Raw genomic sequence first — 13,205 nt, 5'->3', positions numbered from 1 at the left:
CAGGTGTCCTGCTGCCAGCTGTGCCCAAGGCCCTTCCTCCTGCTCTAGGCAAAACACTGGGATTATGATGGACAGAATGGTTGTCATGGTGACTTTGTGACCTACAGCTCCGCCCAGGGACCTGCATGTGGTCATGATGCTGACCATGATCCTGATGCTGTCAACAAGCAGGTCCCTGGGCAGAGCTGCGGGTCACAAAGTCACCATGCCAACCATTCCATCCATCATAACCACAGGGTATTCTGCCCTGGGGTGGGGGGAGGGCCTTGGGGACAGTCCGTGTCTGGACACCGAGGGAAGCAGTGTCCTCAGTCACTGTGCTCTCAGAGGGAACTGGTGTGGGCCCACTGCGCATTGGTGACAGGGCTCCAGGGGCCTTGGTCCCTGAGCACAGAGGAGGTGGCCACGCAGGAGGCCCGAGGTGGCTGGTGTTCGGCCTCCCTGGGCTCTGGACAGGGTCCCATGAGCAAGGAGGTCACAGAGATGGGCAGCAAAATGGGGAGGCACAGCCCCTGTGTGCCCTGCTCTGTGCTCTTCCTCCTGCTCCTACTGCTGCTGCTCCTGCCCCTGCTCAGCGCAGGGAGATCCCTAGGCCCCCATCCGTACCGCATCATGACCTATAATCTGGAAGCTAGGCAATACTGGCACCAGAGTCAGGACAGTGTTTGTGGGGGCTCCTTCGACCTCTACTTCATCCTGGACATGTGAGTGTCCCCTAGGTCATGCCTCCACCTGACCCCAGGAAGCAGTGGTTCCCAGTCATTACAGGCAGGACAAGGCCTCATGGGACTCCAGCCTCTGCAAGAGGACAGCCAGAGCCCTTCGGGTTCTCTGGGAGAGACCACCTATGGCCTTGGGGTCGGGGGGAGGGTGCGGCATCCCTGCCCAGTGGCCTCTCCTCTAAGCCTTGCTCTTCCTCCCACCCTGCAGACCTGGCACAGTCCCTCCACTTTCAGGGCAGCCAGGGGCTCATTTGGCCCTGGGGAAGCTGTGCTGTCCCTGGGGCTCCTGCTGGCTGTCAGAGAGGGAGGCAGGTGGGTCTTGGTCTTAGAGAGGTGGCCAGGTTCAAACTCAGCCCTCCTGCTGGCTGGGGCTGGGACCCAATGAGAGCCTGTGCAGCCCTCAGCAGGGGGACGCCCTCCCTGGTCCCCAGCCCTCCTCCCTCAGCCCTCCCCCTCTGGATGCACAGTAGCCCGGGGGTCTCCCTGTGATGTCCTGTGGCAGGGTGGGCTCCTAGGTGGCCAAGGTGCCTGGAGGATGCTGGTGGTGACAAGACCCAGGCTTCCTGGGCTGGGCTCTTTCCACAGTCACAGGTGTGGCCCTCTCATCTCCTTCTCTGTGGGCACTGAGGGTGGGGAAGACAGGGCCTAGTCCCAGCTCCTGAGCCAAAACAGCCACCTAGGAGCCCCCTGCCCACCGTGGGAGAAGTCCCTCCTCCCTTCCAGCCCAGGGACTCTGAGATGCCCTGGGCAGGTGGTGCCCTCGGATCCTTAGCACAGCGTGGGTGGTGGCTGTCTTTGGGCATCAGAGGTGGGGAGGATGGGTGCCCAGGGCGCTGACAGCCTAGTCAGGCCAAGACCCCAAAGCCCCTCTCAGCCGCCACCCTGTTGCATGTGGGATGGATGAGCAGGGCTGTGGGCACAGGTGGGGATGTGGAATAGCATTAGTTGGACACTTGCTGTGTGCCTACTGATGTGGACACTGTAGGCCTCCCAACAGCTTGAGGAAGTCAGTTCTGTGCCCTCAACTCAACGAGGGTGAAGTTGAGGCTGAAAGAAGCTTCATGACTTGGGAAAGTTCAGTCAAAACTCTGCAGCAAACTATCAGAGGGTGGGAAAATTCTCCTTTCCCTTTTTCCTAAAGTCGAAGGAAGTGGGAGGACTAGACAGGCCCAAGGAGATGTGCTCCAGAGCGGAGGCTCCTCATTTCCCACCCCAGCCCCAGTCCACATGCCTCCTGCCTCTGCAAGAGGACAGGCAAGGCATCGTCAAGGCTAGGACGGGCCAAGTCCTTCGGCCACACTCGCCTGAGGCTGGAACCTGAGCTGGGCCCTGAATTCTCTCTGAGGGAGGAAGGGGAGCCGCTCAGCCCCCGTGCCCGGCTGAGCTCCTGGATGGAGGCTTGTCTGCTGGGTGCCTCCCCTCCCGCCCTAGACCTGCCACTTGCCATTCCCACCTACTGGCTGCTGCAGCTAGGGTGAAAGAAGGCACCCTTTGCACCTGTTTCCCATCTCAGTCGGGAGGGCCTGGCACAGACCGTCAGCCCCGGGGACTATAGTACTCCTGGCCCTCGTGGAAGGGGAGCTCATTGCTCCGTTAGCAGTTGTGGGACAGCAAGGTGTCCCCCAGAGATGCCACGTGCAGCGAATAATGCACGGGGTGCGGAGAAAGACTGAGTTCAGATCTAGGTTGGGCGTGGAGACTGTCAGGGTTTTCTTCATGTGTGAGAGACTCGGTTTCCTCTCCTGTAAAAGGGAATGAGCTGATGTGAGTGTTCCCTGGAGGGAGGCACACAGCAGAGGGCCTGGGAGACACATGCTCAGAGAAATCATCCTGATACGTCTCGAATCATCTAGGCCTTCATTTCCTCCTGGTGTCCACACTGATTTAGACCCAGCCTAGCAGAGTAGATGGAACAGGAGGAGGTGGCTCTTGGAGTGTGACAGTCAGCACACATGTGTGTGACCTTCGGGGGTCCCACTTGTGGGCATGATCATCTCTGGAGGGGAGAAGGTGGCCTCCTGGTGGGTGCCTCTCACCCACTCACCATGGAGCCCCGAGTATCACACGTCCCTCCGCACCAGGCGCAGTTCTCTTCTGCCCCCTGATGCTTGACCGGAAGAGCTGTGGGGACCCAGAGACCTTGGCCAGGGACATAGGGCAGATGGGACTGGTTCCCACTGGACAGGAGTCACGAGGCCCCAGGCTCCTCCTGCTCCTCACTCTCCATCTGGGACAGAGTGACACACAATGGAGCAGGATGCTGGAGTGGGGATGGGAAGAGCCTGCAGCCATCCCTGCTGGTCCACAGTGTGGGCACCAGGGCAGCAGTGGCCAGCCTGTTCCCTTTCCCTGGCAGTGCCTGCTGGAAAAGGCCCCTTGGGCCTGCAGGGGCTGGACTACAGGCCGGTGACAAAGCTGAGCAGGTTCTTCACCCCAAGGGCAGCTCTAACACTTGGTACTCAGGAGTCCAGCAGGGGAACCACAAGCCATGTCTGGTCACCTCTGGACCTGGTGATGGCTCTCAAAGGCTTCCCATGGCTGTGATGCCAAGGTCTCTACACACCCACAGGGAGCTGGGAAGGTCACACCAAGGCCAGTGGAGACCCAGAGAGCCCAAGAATCAGAGGTGCTCAAGGACCTTTCCAGTCACATCCTCTTCCTCCACTTCCTGTCCACACAGCCCTCAGCTAGTGTGACCAGCATCTCTTTTCCTAGAGGTTCCTCAATCCCAGGAGATGGCCTGCTTGGCCAGCCTCTGCCCACTGGTGGTCCTGATGACAGTCACCTCCAGGATAACCTGCTGTTGTCCGAGGCATTGGGATGGGAGCCAGTGTTAAGGATCCTGCAGAGAGGTGACGGAGAAAGAAGCTGCTCTGGGTGATGAAGGCATCTCACGCCCTAATTTGTGTCTCCTTTGTCATCAGGTCTGGCAGTGTGGACGACAACTGGAATAACGTTCATTCATTTGTGGCAGAATTGGTGGCAAGATTTAAAAAGTACGCTTCTCCATGGTGCAGGCTGCCTGAGCATTGATTAGACTTGGTGGGGTCCCTTGGGTGGGGACACAGAGCCCAGCGTGACCAGGCAGGAAAGGGGACAGAGTGCACTGGTCCTCTGGGTCTCAGCTGTGTGCCTGTCCTGCCTCAGAGCCTGGGCACCTGCAGGGACACTGTCTGCCCTCCAGACCCCCAGGCTGGGAAGGAAGTCAGGAGAGCAACTCAGTAGCTGACACCTGGACACAGGATGCTCAGGGCCAAAGGAAAGAGACAGAGAGTGTGCCAGGAAGGTTAGAGGGGAAAACAAGGATTCCTAGAGGGAAGTGGTCCTGGGCAGCTTCCCAGAGGAGATGGGAAGTGAACTTGACCTTGAAGGCTGGAGAAAAGTCAGGGTCACAGTAACCCTCAGGGTGCCCTCTAGTGGGTGGTCTGTTTAGGCTGAGGAGTGTGGGTAACTCAGGGGAGGGCTGGAGACAAATCCTCACAAGTAGCTTGGGGCCAATGCCCCCAGGATTGACTGTGCCAGGCCAAGGAGGGGCTTGAATTCTTCCTCTGAGCCATAGAGAGCCATGGAAGGTTCATGGGCAGGGGAGTGATGGGCTCCAAGAAAAACCCTGGCAACTGTGGGTGAATAGAGCCAGGAAGAAGAACAGGAGCAGCGGTCAGCTCAGCCAGGGAGGCTGCAGCCACCTTGCAAGGGTCAGAGGTCCTGGACCAAGGGCAGTGGTCAGCGACAGGAAGGGAAGGCCTTGTGAATGGTGCCCATAGGGAGTGGGACTTCCTGAGCTGGGAGGAAGGAGGGTTTGGGAAGAGGAAAAAAGGCTAGAGATACAAAAGTAGCAGCAGCAGAGAGACAGATGGGAGGGAGGCCTCATGAAGGAGTGCAGAGGGTCTGTCCTCTTTAGGGTGTTTGTGTGTGTGTGTGACTGGTGTGTGCATGAGTGTGTGAGCCTGGATGTGTGTGTGATGTGAGGGCCCGTGAGTGTGTGAGCTTGTGTGGATGAGTGTGTATGTATTTGTGGGCACACCTAGGGGTCTATCATGTGCTTGCTTGTGTGTTGGGGTGCTGGAGCAGAGGTGTGGTTGTGAGGCCACCCTGACCCTCCCTGGGGCCAATGTCCCCATAGGCTGCAGCACCTCTCGCTGAGGTTCTCTGAGCCCAGGGCGGAGAGGGGTGCGCACAGAGACTGCCCCTCATCCCAGGCAGTCTCCTGGGGTCAAATGCATGGGTTTCTTACTGCCCTGATTCCTTGCAGCCCCAACCTGCGCATGTCCTTCATTGTCGTCTCCACAGATACCGAAGTCATCGTGCCTCTCACTGCAGACAGGTAGGTGACCTGAGGAGGGCTGGGGACCAGGCCACAGAAACTGCAGGGAACTGAGGGCTCCACTGCCGGCTCTGTGGGGCCTCATCAGTGCATGGGATGGGCTGGTTGGGATCCTTAGGGATCCACACTGGCCTCCAGCCTGATGCCCAGCCCCTCACAGTCCTGCTGTACTGGTACCCACAGACCCTGCCATCCCAAAGTCCACATGTCTGCCCAGACTCCAACAGACCTGAGTTCTTTCCTGGGCTGGCTGTGGGGACCTGGGGGATCCAGGGGGCTGGCGGAGCAGACAAGACTCCTATAAGCACCTTGGCCTGTGTGGGGCCTACTGTGACAGGTCACCCTCTGCCCAGGGCCAGTGGGGCACAGAGAGGGCTGGGGGGGCCTTGTTGCAGGGCGGCATTACCCCCCAGTAGGCCTCAACAGGGAGACCTGAGAAACCAACATCAGGGGGAGGTGGCTCAGTGTGCCCAGAGATGCAGAGACCCAGGAGGATGCTGGAGAGCTGCTGATCAGCTGTAGGGTGAGGGATAGCAATGGATTCAAACCCTGAGAGGGAGGAGCACAGAGGAGAGGTGGGCACTCTTAGCCTGGAGTTGTGGGGCCCTGGGGAGAAGCCAGGGGAAGACAGTGAAGGACAAGCCAGCACTCAGGGGAGGGAGGGACAGGAAGCCCTGGGGCCTGAGGACAGTGACACTGGACATCAGGATCTTTTGACCCAGGGACAATAGAAAAGAGACTGGGTCAACATTGGCAGTGCACACACTGTGCACAGGCAAAGCTTTAAGGGTGCATGGAGTATGGGGTGGAGACATTCAGCCTAATTGAGGCTTTGGCCAAAGGAAGCCAGCAATTGATTGAGTGAGGGCCAGGGTGTGTTCAGAGAGCAAAGGAGCAGCAGGTGTGTGTTGATTTGCAGGGGTTGGCTGAAGTGCAGGGATTCCCATGCTGGGTGCTCAGTTCCAAACAATGTTTCTTCTTGGGACTAACATGGATCACTTTATGGTCATGGTGAACTCATCATCGAGGCTGTTGAATGTTCATGTACCTGGTGCCATCATCCTGCACAAATCATCCTGGCCTCATACTTGGGGGGCTCACGGGTGGTCAACTGACTCAGGAACTCCTGAGTTACTCTTATAGCTGGTGTCATCATCTTGTATAGTATGATAGGGCTGAAGGACATTCAGTGTTGGAGCTGCTGAGAGTCCAAGGATGGATTGAAAGCACCAGCTCCAAGGGACAACAAGCTGAGTTAACCCTGTAGCATAGTCTTGGACAGAATATTTCTTAAATGACCAACATGTTCCTGTACAGAGCTGGGTAGAGTCTGGCTCTAGGGCTGTGGCAGAAAAAGGGACAGAAAACATGAACATGCACTATGTCAGGCATTTTGTCCCATTGCAGTTACCCATCAGACATCTGTGGACTTGTCTGATTCAGCTAGACACAATACCCAACACCCACTACTTCAAGGAGGAGAGGCTAAGTTAGCTCATGTTTTAAGGAGATTCAATCCATGATGGGCTGGCTGCATGCCAGGAACAGCATGGTAGAAGGGTGTGTTAGAACAAAGCTGCTTAATTCATGGCAGCCATGAGACAGAGCAGGAGAATAGCGCCAGACAGGAAGCAGCCAGACACCATACATAGGACTCAAGGTCACACCTCCGTGACCCACCCAGGCACACCCAGAAAGGTGCTCCACCAATCCCACAGGCAGATGCCAAGCAAATGAAGCAGACACTCAGCTAACCATCACAAGGCTCAAGAGAAGAATCAGTGGTTCTCAGCTAAAGTGCCTTTGAGTCCCTGTGAAGTAACCCAGGAAATTGTTGTCAGACCCATGCATCAAAGGTGCTGATTGTGGGAAGCTATTAATGTATTGCCCAGCTGGGTGACATCCAAAATTAGTGATTATAAGTTAACTAAGAGCAAGTGAAGCTAGAGGGATTATTTAGCAGTTTCCCTTTTTGGGAACAATTCCTCACTTCATGCCAACTTTCTGCTTTTGTGGTTTTATCAGGATCTGTTGTGGTTTCTGATGGATCTGCTGGAACGTGCCATGCTACCAGGGTGTATACTGTGCTCAGGAGCTAAATGTGTCATCCCATCCTTCTGTTCCAACACCATCCCCCATGGTGGCCCATAACTGTTTGTGGCAGGGCCACTCCCTCCTGCCCCGGGTCCAGCTGACAGGAAGAGCAGAGAGCGGTTGGCTCCATGGACACACGAGAGGCCTGGTGCAGGGCGTGGGAGAGAATTGAATGGCCACAATGGGTGGGGAAGTGGTCCATGAGAAGGAGCTGGCAGAATTCTTGAGGGGCAGTGGGACTGTGCTGGGCACAGGGCAGGGGCTGGGCTGGGCAGAACTTGGTTGAGCCTCCCCTGGGTAGGGCTGGCTGTGTCTTCACCCCTCGTGGACAGGGCCAGGCAGTGATGGGTCTAGGGCCCTCAGAGCTTGGCCCACAGCAGTGTCTCTGCCCCAGGAAGAAGCTGCCCTTGAGGTCTTCACTCTAGGTGGCCTTGCTGTGCAGGCTCAGCCCTGTCACAGCCAATCAGCCTGAACACAGTCTTCCTTTTCTGTCCCACTGCTGCCACCAGAGCTGGTACTGCCTGCCCCAATCAACCCTGTCTCTAACAGCCCCTGACAGCCTGGTCCCAGCAGCCTGAGCATAGGGCTTGACCGCCTTAGCAGCCTGTGGCCATGTCCCCACCTCTGGCCTTTAGTGTCAGGAACACTGAAGTCCTGGGCCCACACTGCTCATGAAGCAGCCTGGCTCCTTCCTTTGGTGGCTAAGGAGGGGCAGGTCAGGGTCTGTGCTGTGGGGACAGAGCAGGGCAGGCTGAGCTAGTGATCCATGTGACCCAGCCTTCTCTGCTGGAGAGCAGGCCTCAGCCAGGGTATCCTTGGCTTCTGGTCAGCACCAGGCATGAGGGTCTCCCTGGATCCCCGGCCTCAAGCTGCATACCCCTGGGCACCACACTCACCAGGAAGGCCTCACGGGGCCCATGGGATGTCTCCAAGAGTGGGGTGCCTGAGACAGGGTGAGCTCAGAGAAAATCAGGCCTTCCCATGAGACCGGCTGTTAGCCACTGCACCTGCCAAAGGGCTAAGCAGGCTGGGGACAGAGAAGGAAACAGACCTCCAGGAAATGATCCAGTTCAGTACAGGGGACAGAGCCACCCATCCTGATGGTCAATGGACAAGGCTGTGGGACAGCTCCGGGTGTGTTGTAACAACTAACCTCTTTCTTGATTTTTTTCAGAGGCAAAATCTACAGTGGTCTTAACAGACTCCAATCGGTGCTGCCTGGAGGCTACACATACATGCAGAAAGGGTTCGAAAAGGTAGAGAAGGCTGGAACCCAGGCGCAAAACCACCTAACAGCATAGAATGTGACCATGTCTGTCCAGTGCTTTTCCCAACCCATGTCCATTCCCTTGCAGGCAAACAAGCAGATCATGAAATCACACTTTGGAGGTGAGTGGCCTGCACCCCCTCAGACAGCTGGGTGCACAGCTGGTGGCTCTCAGAGAGGTCTGTGTACAGTCTCCAGGCTCCTCCCAGCCCCAAATCTGGGAACTCTGTGTTAGCTTCTCATTGCTATGACAAAATAGCTGAGAAAAACAACTTAAGAGTAGAAAAGGTTTATTTTGGCTCACAATTTCCTAGGCTTCAGTCCATGGTCAGCTGCCTCCATTGTTTCTGGGCTGTGGTGAGGCAGAACACCATAGTGGGCAGTGTGTGGTGGAGCAAAGCTGCTCATGTCAGGATGGACAGGAGAAGGAAAGAACAAGAAGGAGCCAGGGATAAGGTTCATCCTTCAAGGACTCACCCTATTACCAACTTCCACCAGTGAGGTCCCGCCCCATAAAGTTTCCCGCAGTTCCCAACAGTACCAGCAGCTCTGGACCAAACCTTCAACACATAAGATTCTGGGAAACATCAAGTTTCCAAAATAGAATACAGTTGTCCGAGACCAGCCCTTCTGGTGGGCAGAACGCCCGCCTCGGCATGGTTCTCACAGGACAGGAGGCCCCATGGGTCCACCCAGGGCACTTGGTCACTCTGAGCTCCTGGTCCCTCACTGGGCTCTGCATGCAGAAGGAGAAAGTCCAGATCCTGAGCAGCCTGAGGACCAGCATGAGGCGCCCACCTTGTCCCCAGGGCCAGACCTTCCTCCCCTTCTCCATTCCCAACTTCCATGGCCCACTTGCTCCTGGACCTGCACCTCCCACCACACAAATGTCTGTGTGGCCCGGGACACATATCCCTCTGCACTGTGGGCTGGCAGCTCTGGGCCAGAGTGGTCGTGCCCAGTGGGGACAGCGCTGGGGAAGAATGGGGTCCCCTGTCCAGGCCCCTGCATGAGAGTGCTGAGCAGCTGGGCCGCTGTCCCAAGCAGAAGCCCACAGACTGTGCCCAAAATATGCACCGGCACCACCCCTCCCTGGGTTGCTCCGCAGGAGGGGCTGCTGCTTCCTGTGCCCGGGAATGGGCTGAGACTGGTGGGCACATGGCTGGGCTGTCCTCAGGGAGGAGGGTGTGCAATCCGAGGGACAGCAGGGCTAGGGTCAGGTAAGATCCTGAACCCCTCTCTTCTCATATGTAAAATGGCCCTGGGCGAGGCCCCCTTCTCACTCTGGAGTCTCTGGGTGGCAGGTTCTGTGGTCTGGCCACCTGGCCCAGGAGCCCTAAGTATGAGGAGCACCCACCTGCCTTCGTGGGCAGTGCTGGGTCCTGACAGTCTGCCCTGGTCCTGGGTCCCCTGCGGGTCACTCCTGAGCCTCGCTCACCTGGCCCCTACTTCTTGCTTCCTACACAGGTGAGAAAGTTGCCAGTGTGATTATCATGCTGACCAGTGGGAGGCTGAGGAAAGACTCATTTGAAGAGACAAAGGAGGAGGTGAGCCCAGGTGTGGTCACCAGCACTTTGCCCCACCCATTTCGGTGCATTATCCTAAATGTCTCCTTTCTTGTAGGCGGACAAGTCCCGGCACTTGGGGGCCATTGTTTACACTGTGGGTGTGCTAGACTACGACAAAGACCAGGTACTTCAGACCAGGTGCCCACCAAGGGGCTTGAGTACACGGGGCCTCACAGGGCAGGTAGAGACCTTCCCCCTCCCCGAACCTGGCCTGACACAGGAGCCAGTCTGTCTCTGAGTGTATGACTCTCCACTGTCCCCAAGCCCTGAGGGCAAGGCACTGTGTCCTTGTCCTGGGTCTGGAGACCTGGTGCCTCCTTGAGGCCCTGCCTGGGCATCAAGCTGATTCTTCCCCACATAGATGGTGGCACTCGCAGACACCCCAGGACACATATTCGCAGTGGACAATGGCTTCCAGGGTCTGCTGTACATCGTGGACTGGGTGAGCAGGGTGGGGGGACCTGGGCACATTGGGGACATCACTCCAAGGTCCAAGTGTCACACTCCCATCCTCCTTCTGCCCTGTTACCAGCTTGTCTCCAAGTCCTGTCTTGAGGTGACGTCGGTGGAGCCGTCCAACTTGTGTGTGGGAGGTAAGGGCTGTGGGCTTGGGAACCAGCAGACAGCTCAATCCGTCATTGCAGGTATTTGTGTGTGTGTGTGTGTGTGTGTGTGTGAACAGGTAATTGTGGTGCCATGTGCTTTTGTGTGGGTGCTTTGTGTATACATTTTGTGCTTTTGTTTGGGTAGCCTGTGGCCCTTCTTTGGTGTGTGATGTGTGTATGTATTGTTTGTGGGTGGTTCATGAGCAGCGGTTTGTGGCATATGTATTAGAATGTGTATATGAAATGCATGTAGGGAGTTTGTGTTGTTTGTGTGTCTAGGTGACATGTTAATAACACTTGTTTGTGGTATACTAGGGAAGAAGGGGATGGGGATGTGTGTAGATGTGGTATGAGTGTGTGGTATGAGTGTGGAGAAAGTGTCAGGTTGTGTAGCAAGTGTCCTATATGTACTGGTGTAATACGTGTTGGAGGAGTCTGTGTGCTGGGTTTGCCATGTGTGGTGTGTGTCTCCATAGTGTGTGTGCCATGGGATGTGAGGAAATGGATGGTGTGGGACTGTTGTGCTTGTGTGTGATGTGTGTGGTGTGGGAGATGAGTGTGTGTGATGTGTGTGGAGGGCACTCGGTGTTGGTGGTATGTGTGATGTGTGTGTTGTATGTGTGATGTGTGCATGATGTGAGTGTATTTGTGATGTGTGTGGTGTATGTGCAGTGTGTGCAGCATGTGTGATGTATGTGAAGTGTGTGAGGTTTATGGAGGCAGTGGCACACATGGTTATGGTCAGAGGCTGTCTGGTCCGTTTATATTGTGGTTGTGATGTGTTGTGTGGGGTATGTGGGAGGGAATGAAGTATGTCTGTACAGAATGATATGCTTTTGTGATGTGTGGTGTATCTCTGAGTTTACATGTGGTACACGATGTGTGTGGTACGTGTGTATATGAGTGGTGGTGTGTATGGTGTTTAGTGAGTACGAGAGTGCTGAGTTTCCAGAATGTGTATGTCGTGTGAGGTGGCTGTATATGAATCATGTGGTGTTTTGTGGAGGGTGTGGGGCGTGACTATTTGTGAGTGGTTACGAGGTATGGAATGTGTGTACGGTATTGTGACATGTGTGTTTGTGGTGTGTGGTGCTTCTACAGGGAGTGTGACATTGGAGTGTATTTATGGTTTGTAGGTACATAAGGTATGAGCATATGCATATATGTGCAGTGTGTGTTATGTTTGGTGTGTGGGGGTATGTTTGTCAAAATATGTTGTGTATGAATGCAGTGTGTATGTTGGAATGTGAAGTATGTATGTGGAAAGTATGGTGTGAGTATAGCATTGTGTTCTTATGCCGTGCACATTGTGTGTTTGTAGTATGTGTGTGGGTTGTTGTACCTATGTTGGGAGCACGGTATTTGGGTGCATGGTGCATCTGCATGGTGGTTGTGTAGTGTTCATGGTGTGGTGTGATTGTGCATGGAGCAGAGTACACGGATGGGTATGTTTGTCTTTCTGAGGGTATGGTATGCATCTCATGTGTGGTGTAAGTGGATGTTTAGCCTGACTGTGCACTGGGTTTGTACACTTGTGTGTCTGGTGACAGTGTAGGTGTATGTGTACAGTCACTGTTCAAACTTATCACAACACAAAGTTTAATTGTGAATGTAGGAAAAGTTTGTTTTAGAAATGCTGAAGGACACCCAGCAATGGGACAGAGCAGTGTTTAAACAGGCCAACACAGACACAGCAGCTAGTGCTCAGCAAGAAGGGATGGGCAGATACGGGGTTTGAAATAGAAACAGTTTCCACATCCCCAGATGGAGACAGACGCAAGGTGTCACCACATGGGATGAAACAAAAGCATTGTACAAATTCAGCATCCATCCCTGGGCTGGAGAGAGAAGGAAACCTCCACACTTGACCTAGTTTTCCATAGACAGCCAGGTGCACCTCGAGCCCATGGGGAAATAGCAGTGCCTGTCCCCCAAGGCTGGAAGTGACATGGATGCCCCCAGTCCAGCCCAGGTCCCTGCCTTGGTGCACTGAGGATGCTCCTAAGTGGTCCAGAGGGAGGCCACCTCTCTTTGTCATGGGCACTATGTACGCAGCCATCATCCCCATGTGGCTGGCTTCTGACACCCAGTGGAGGGGACAGGGGGGTCAGGCTCTTCCTCACAAGTGGCATCTTGGCTGCTGCAGCTGCTGGGTCCTGGCTTCTGTGTCCCTTGTGGGAGGCACCATGACTGCAGGCTGTGGAAGACAGAACTGTGCCCACTTTGAGCTCTGCCACCCACGGCCAGGGGAGGGATAAGGTGCCAAACAGCTGGGCTGCAGTGTGGTCTTCGATGGATAGAAATAGCACTGTGGGGACATTGGGGGACAGAGACAATGATGCATAGCATCAGGATGTGGATAGGAGCTGAGGATGCCTGGTCCTGACCTCTCCACCCTGGACCTCGGCTCTGCACCTGAGCCCCTCTGATGCAGGGCAGGGGGGGGGCTGCAGTGCTGGGTGGAGTTGGGTCAGGGCCTCACCCCAGGGTCTCTCCTCCTTCTGGTGTGTGAAGCACCTCAGCAGATCAGCTGCCCTGACACACAGGCCCTGACGTCCTGGGCAGCCAGAGAAACCCCAGGTGAGGACAGGAGCTGCCACTGCTTCCTCCCAGCCACAGAGCTGA

At 55.7% G+C, this 13,205-nt stretch overlaps 1 protein-coding gene across 1 annotated transcript; it reads left to right on the top strand.

Moving 5' to 3' along the window:
- The first annotated feature begins 22 nt into the window (after positions 1-22).
- On the top strand, positions 23-12,443 carry LOC147828214 (anthrax toxin receptor-like). Its single transcript, XM_087210807.1, has 9 exons — positions 23-704; positions 3,647-3,718; positions 4,975-5,046; positions 8,315-8,396; positions 8,496-8,529; positions 9,875-9,954; positions 10,031-10,099; positions 10,337-10,417; positions 10,508-12,443. The coding sequence occupies exons 1-9, from the start codon at positions 463-465 to the stop codon at positions 10,748-10,750; spliced, it is 975 nt and encodes a 324-aa protein (XP_087066933.1). The 5' UTR covers positions 23-462; the 3' UTR covers positions 10,751-12,443.
- Positions 12,444-13,205: the final 762 nt, after the last annotated feature.

Source organism: Heterocephalus glaber, unplaced genomic scaffold, assembly GCF_053883595.1.
Source record: "Heterocephalus glaber isolate CG9 unplaced genomic scaffold, H.glaber_assembly_v1.0 deba00001223, whole genome shotgun sequence".
NCBI classification, from domain to species: domain Eukaryota; kingdom Metazoa; phylum Chordata; class Mammalia; order Rodentia; family Bathyergidae; genus Heterocephalus; species Heterocephalus glaber.
Note: the sequence above shows the minus strand (reverse complement) of the source record. Positions and strands in the feature narration are given on the sequence as shown.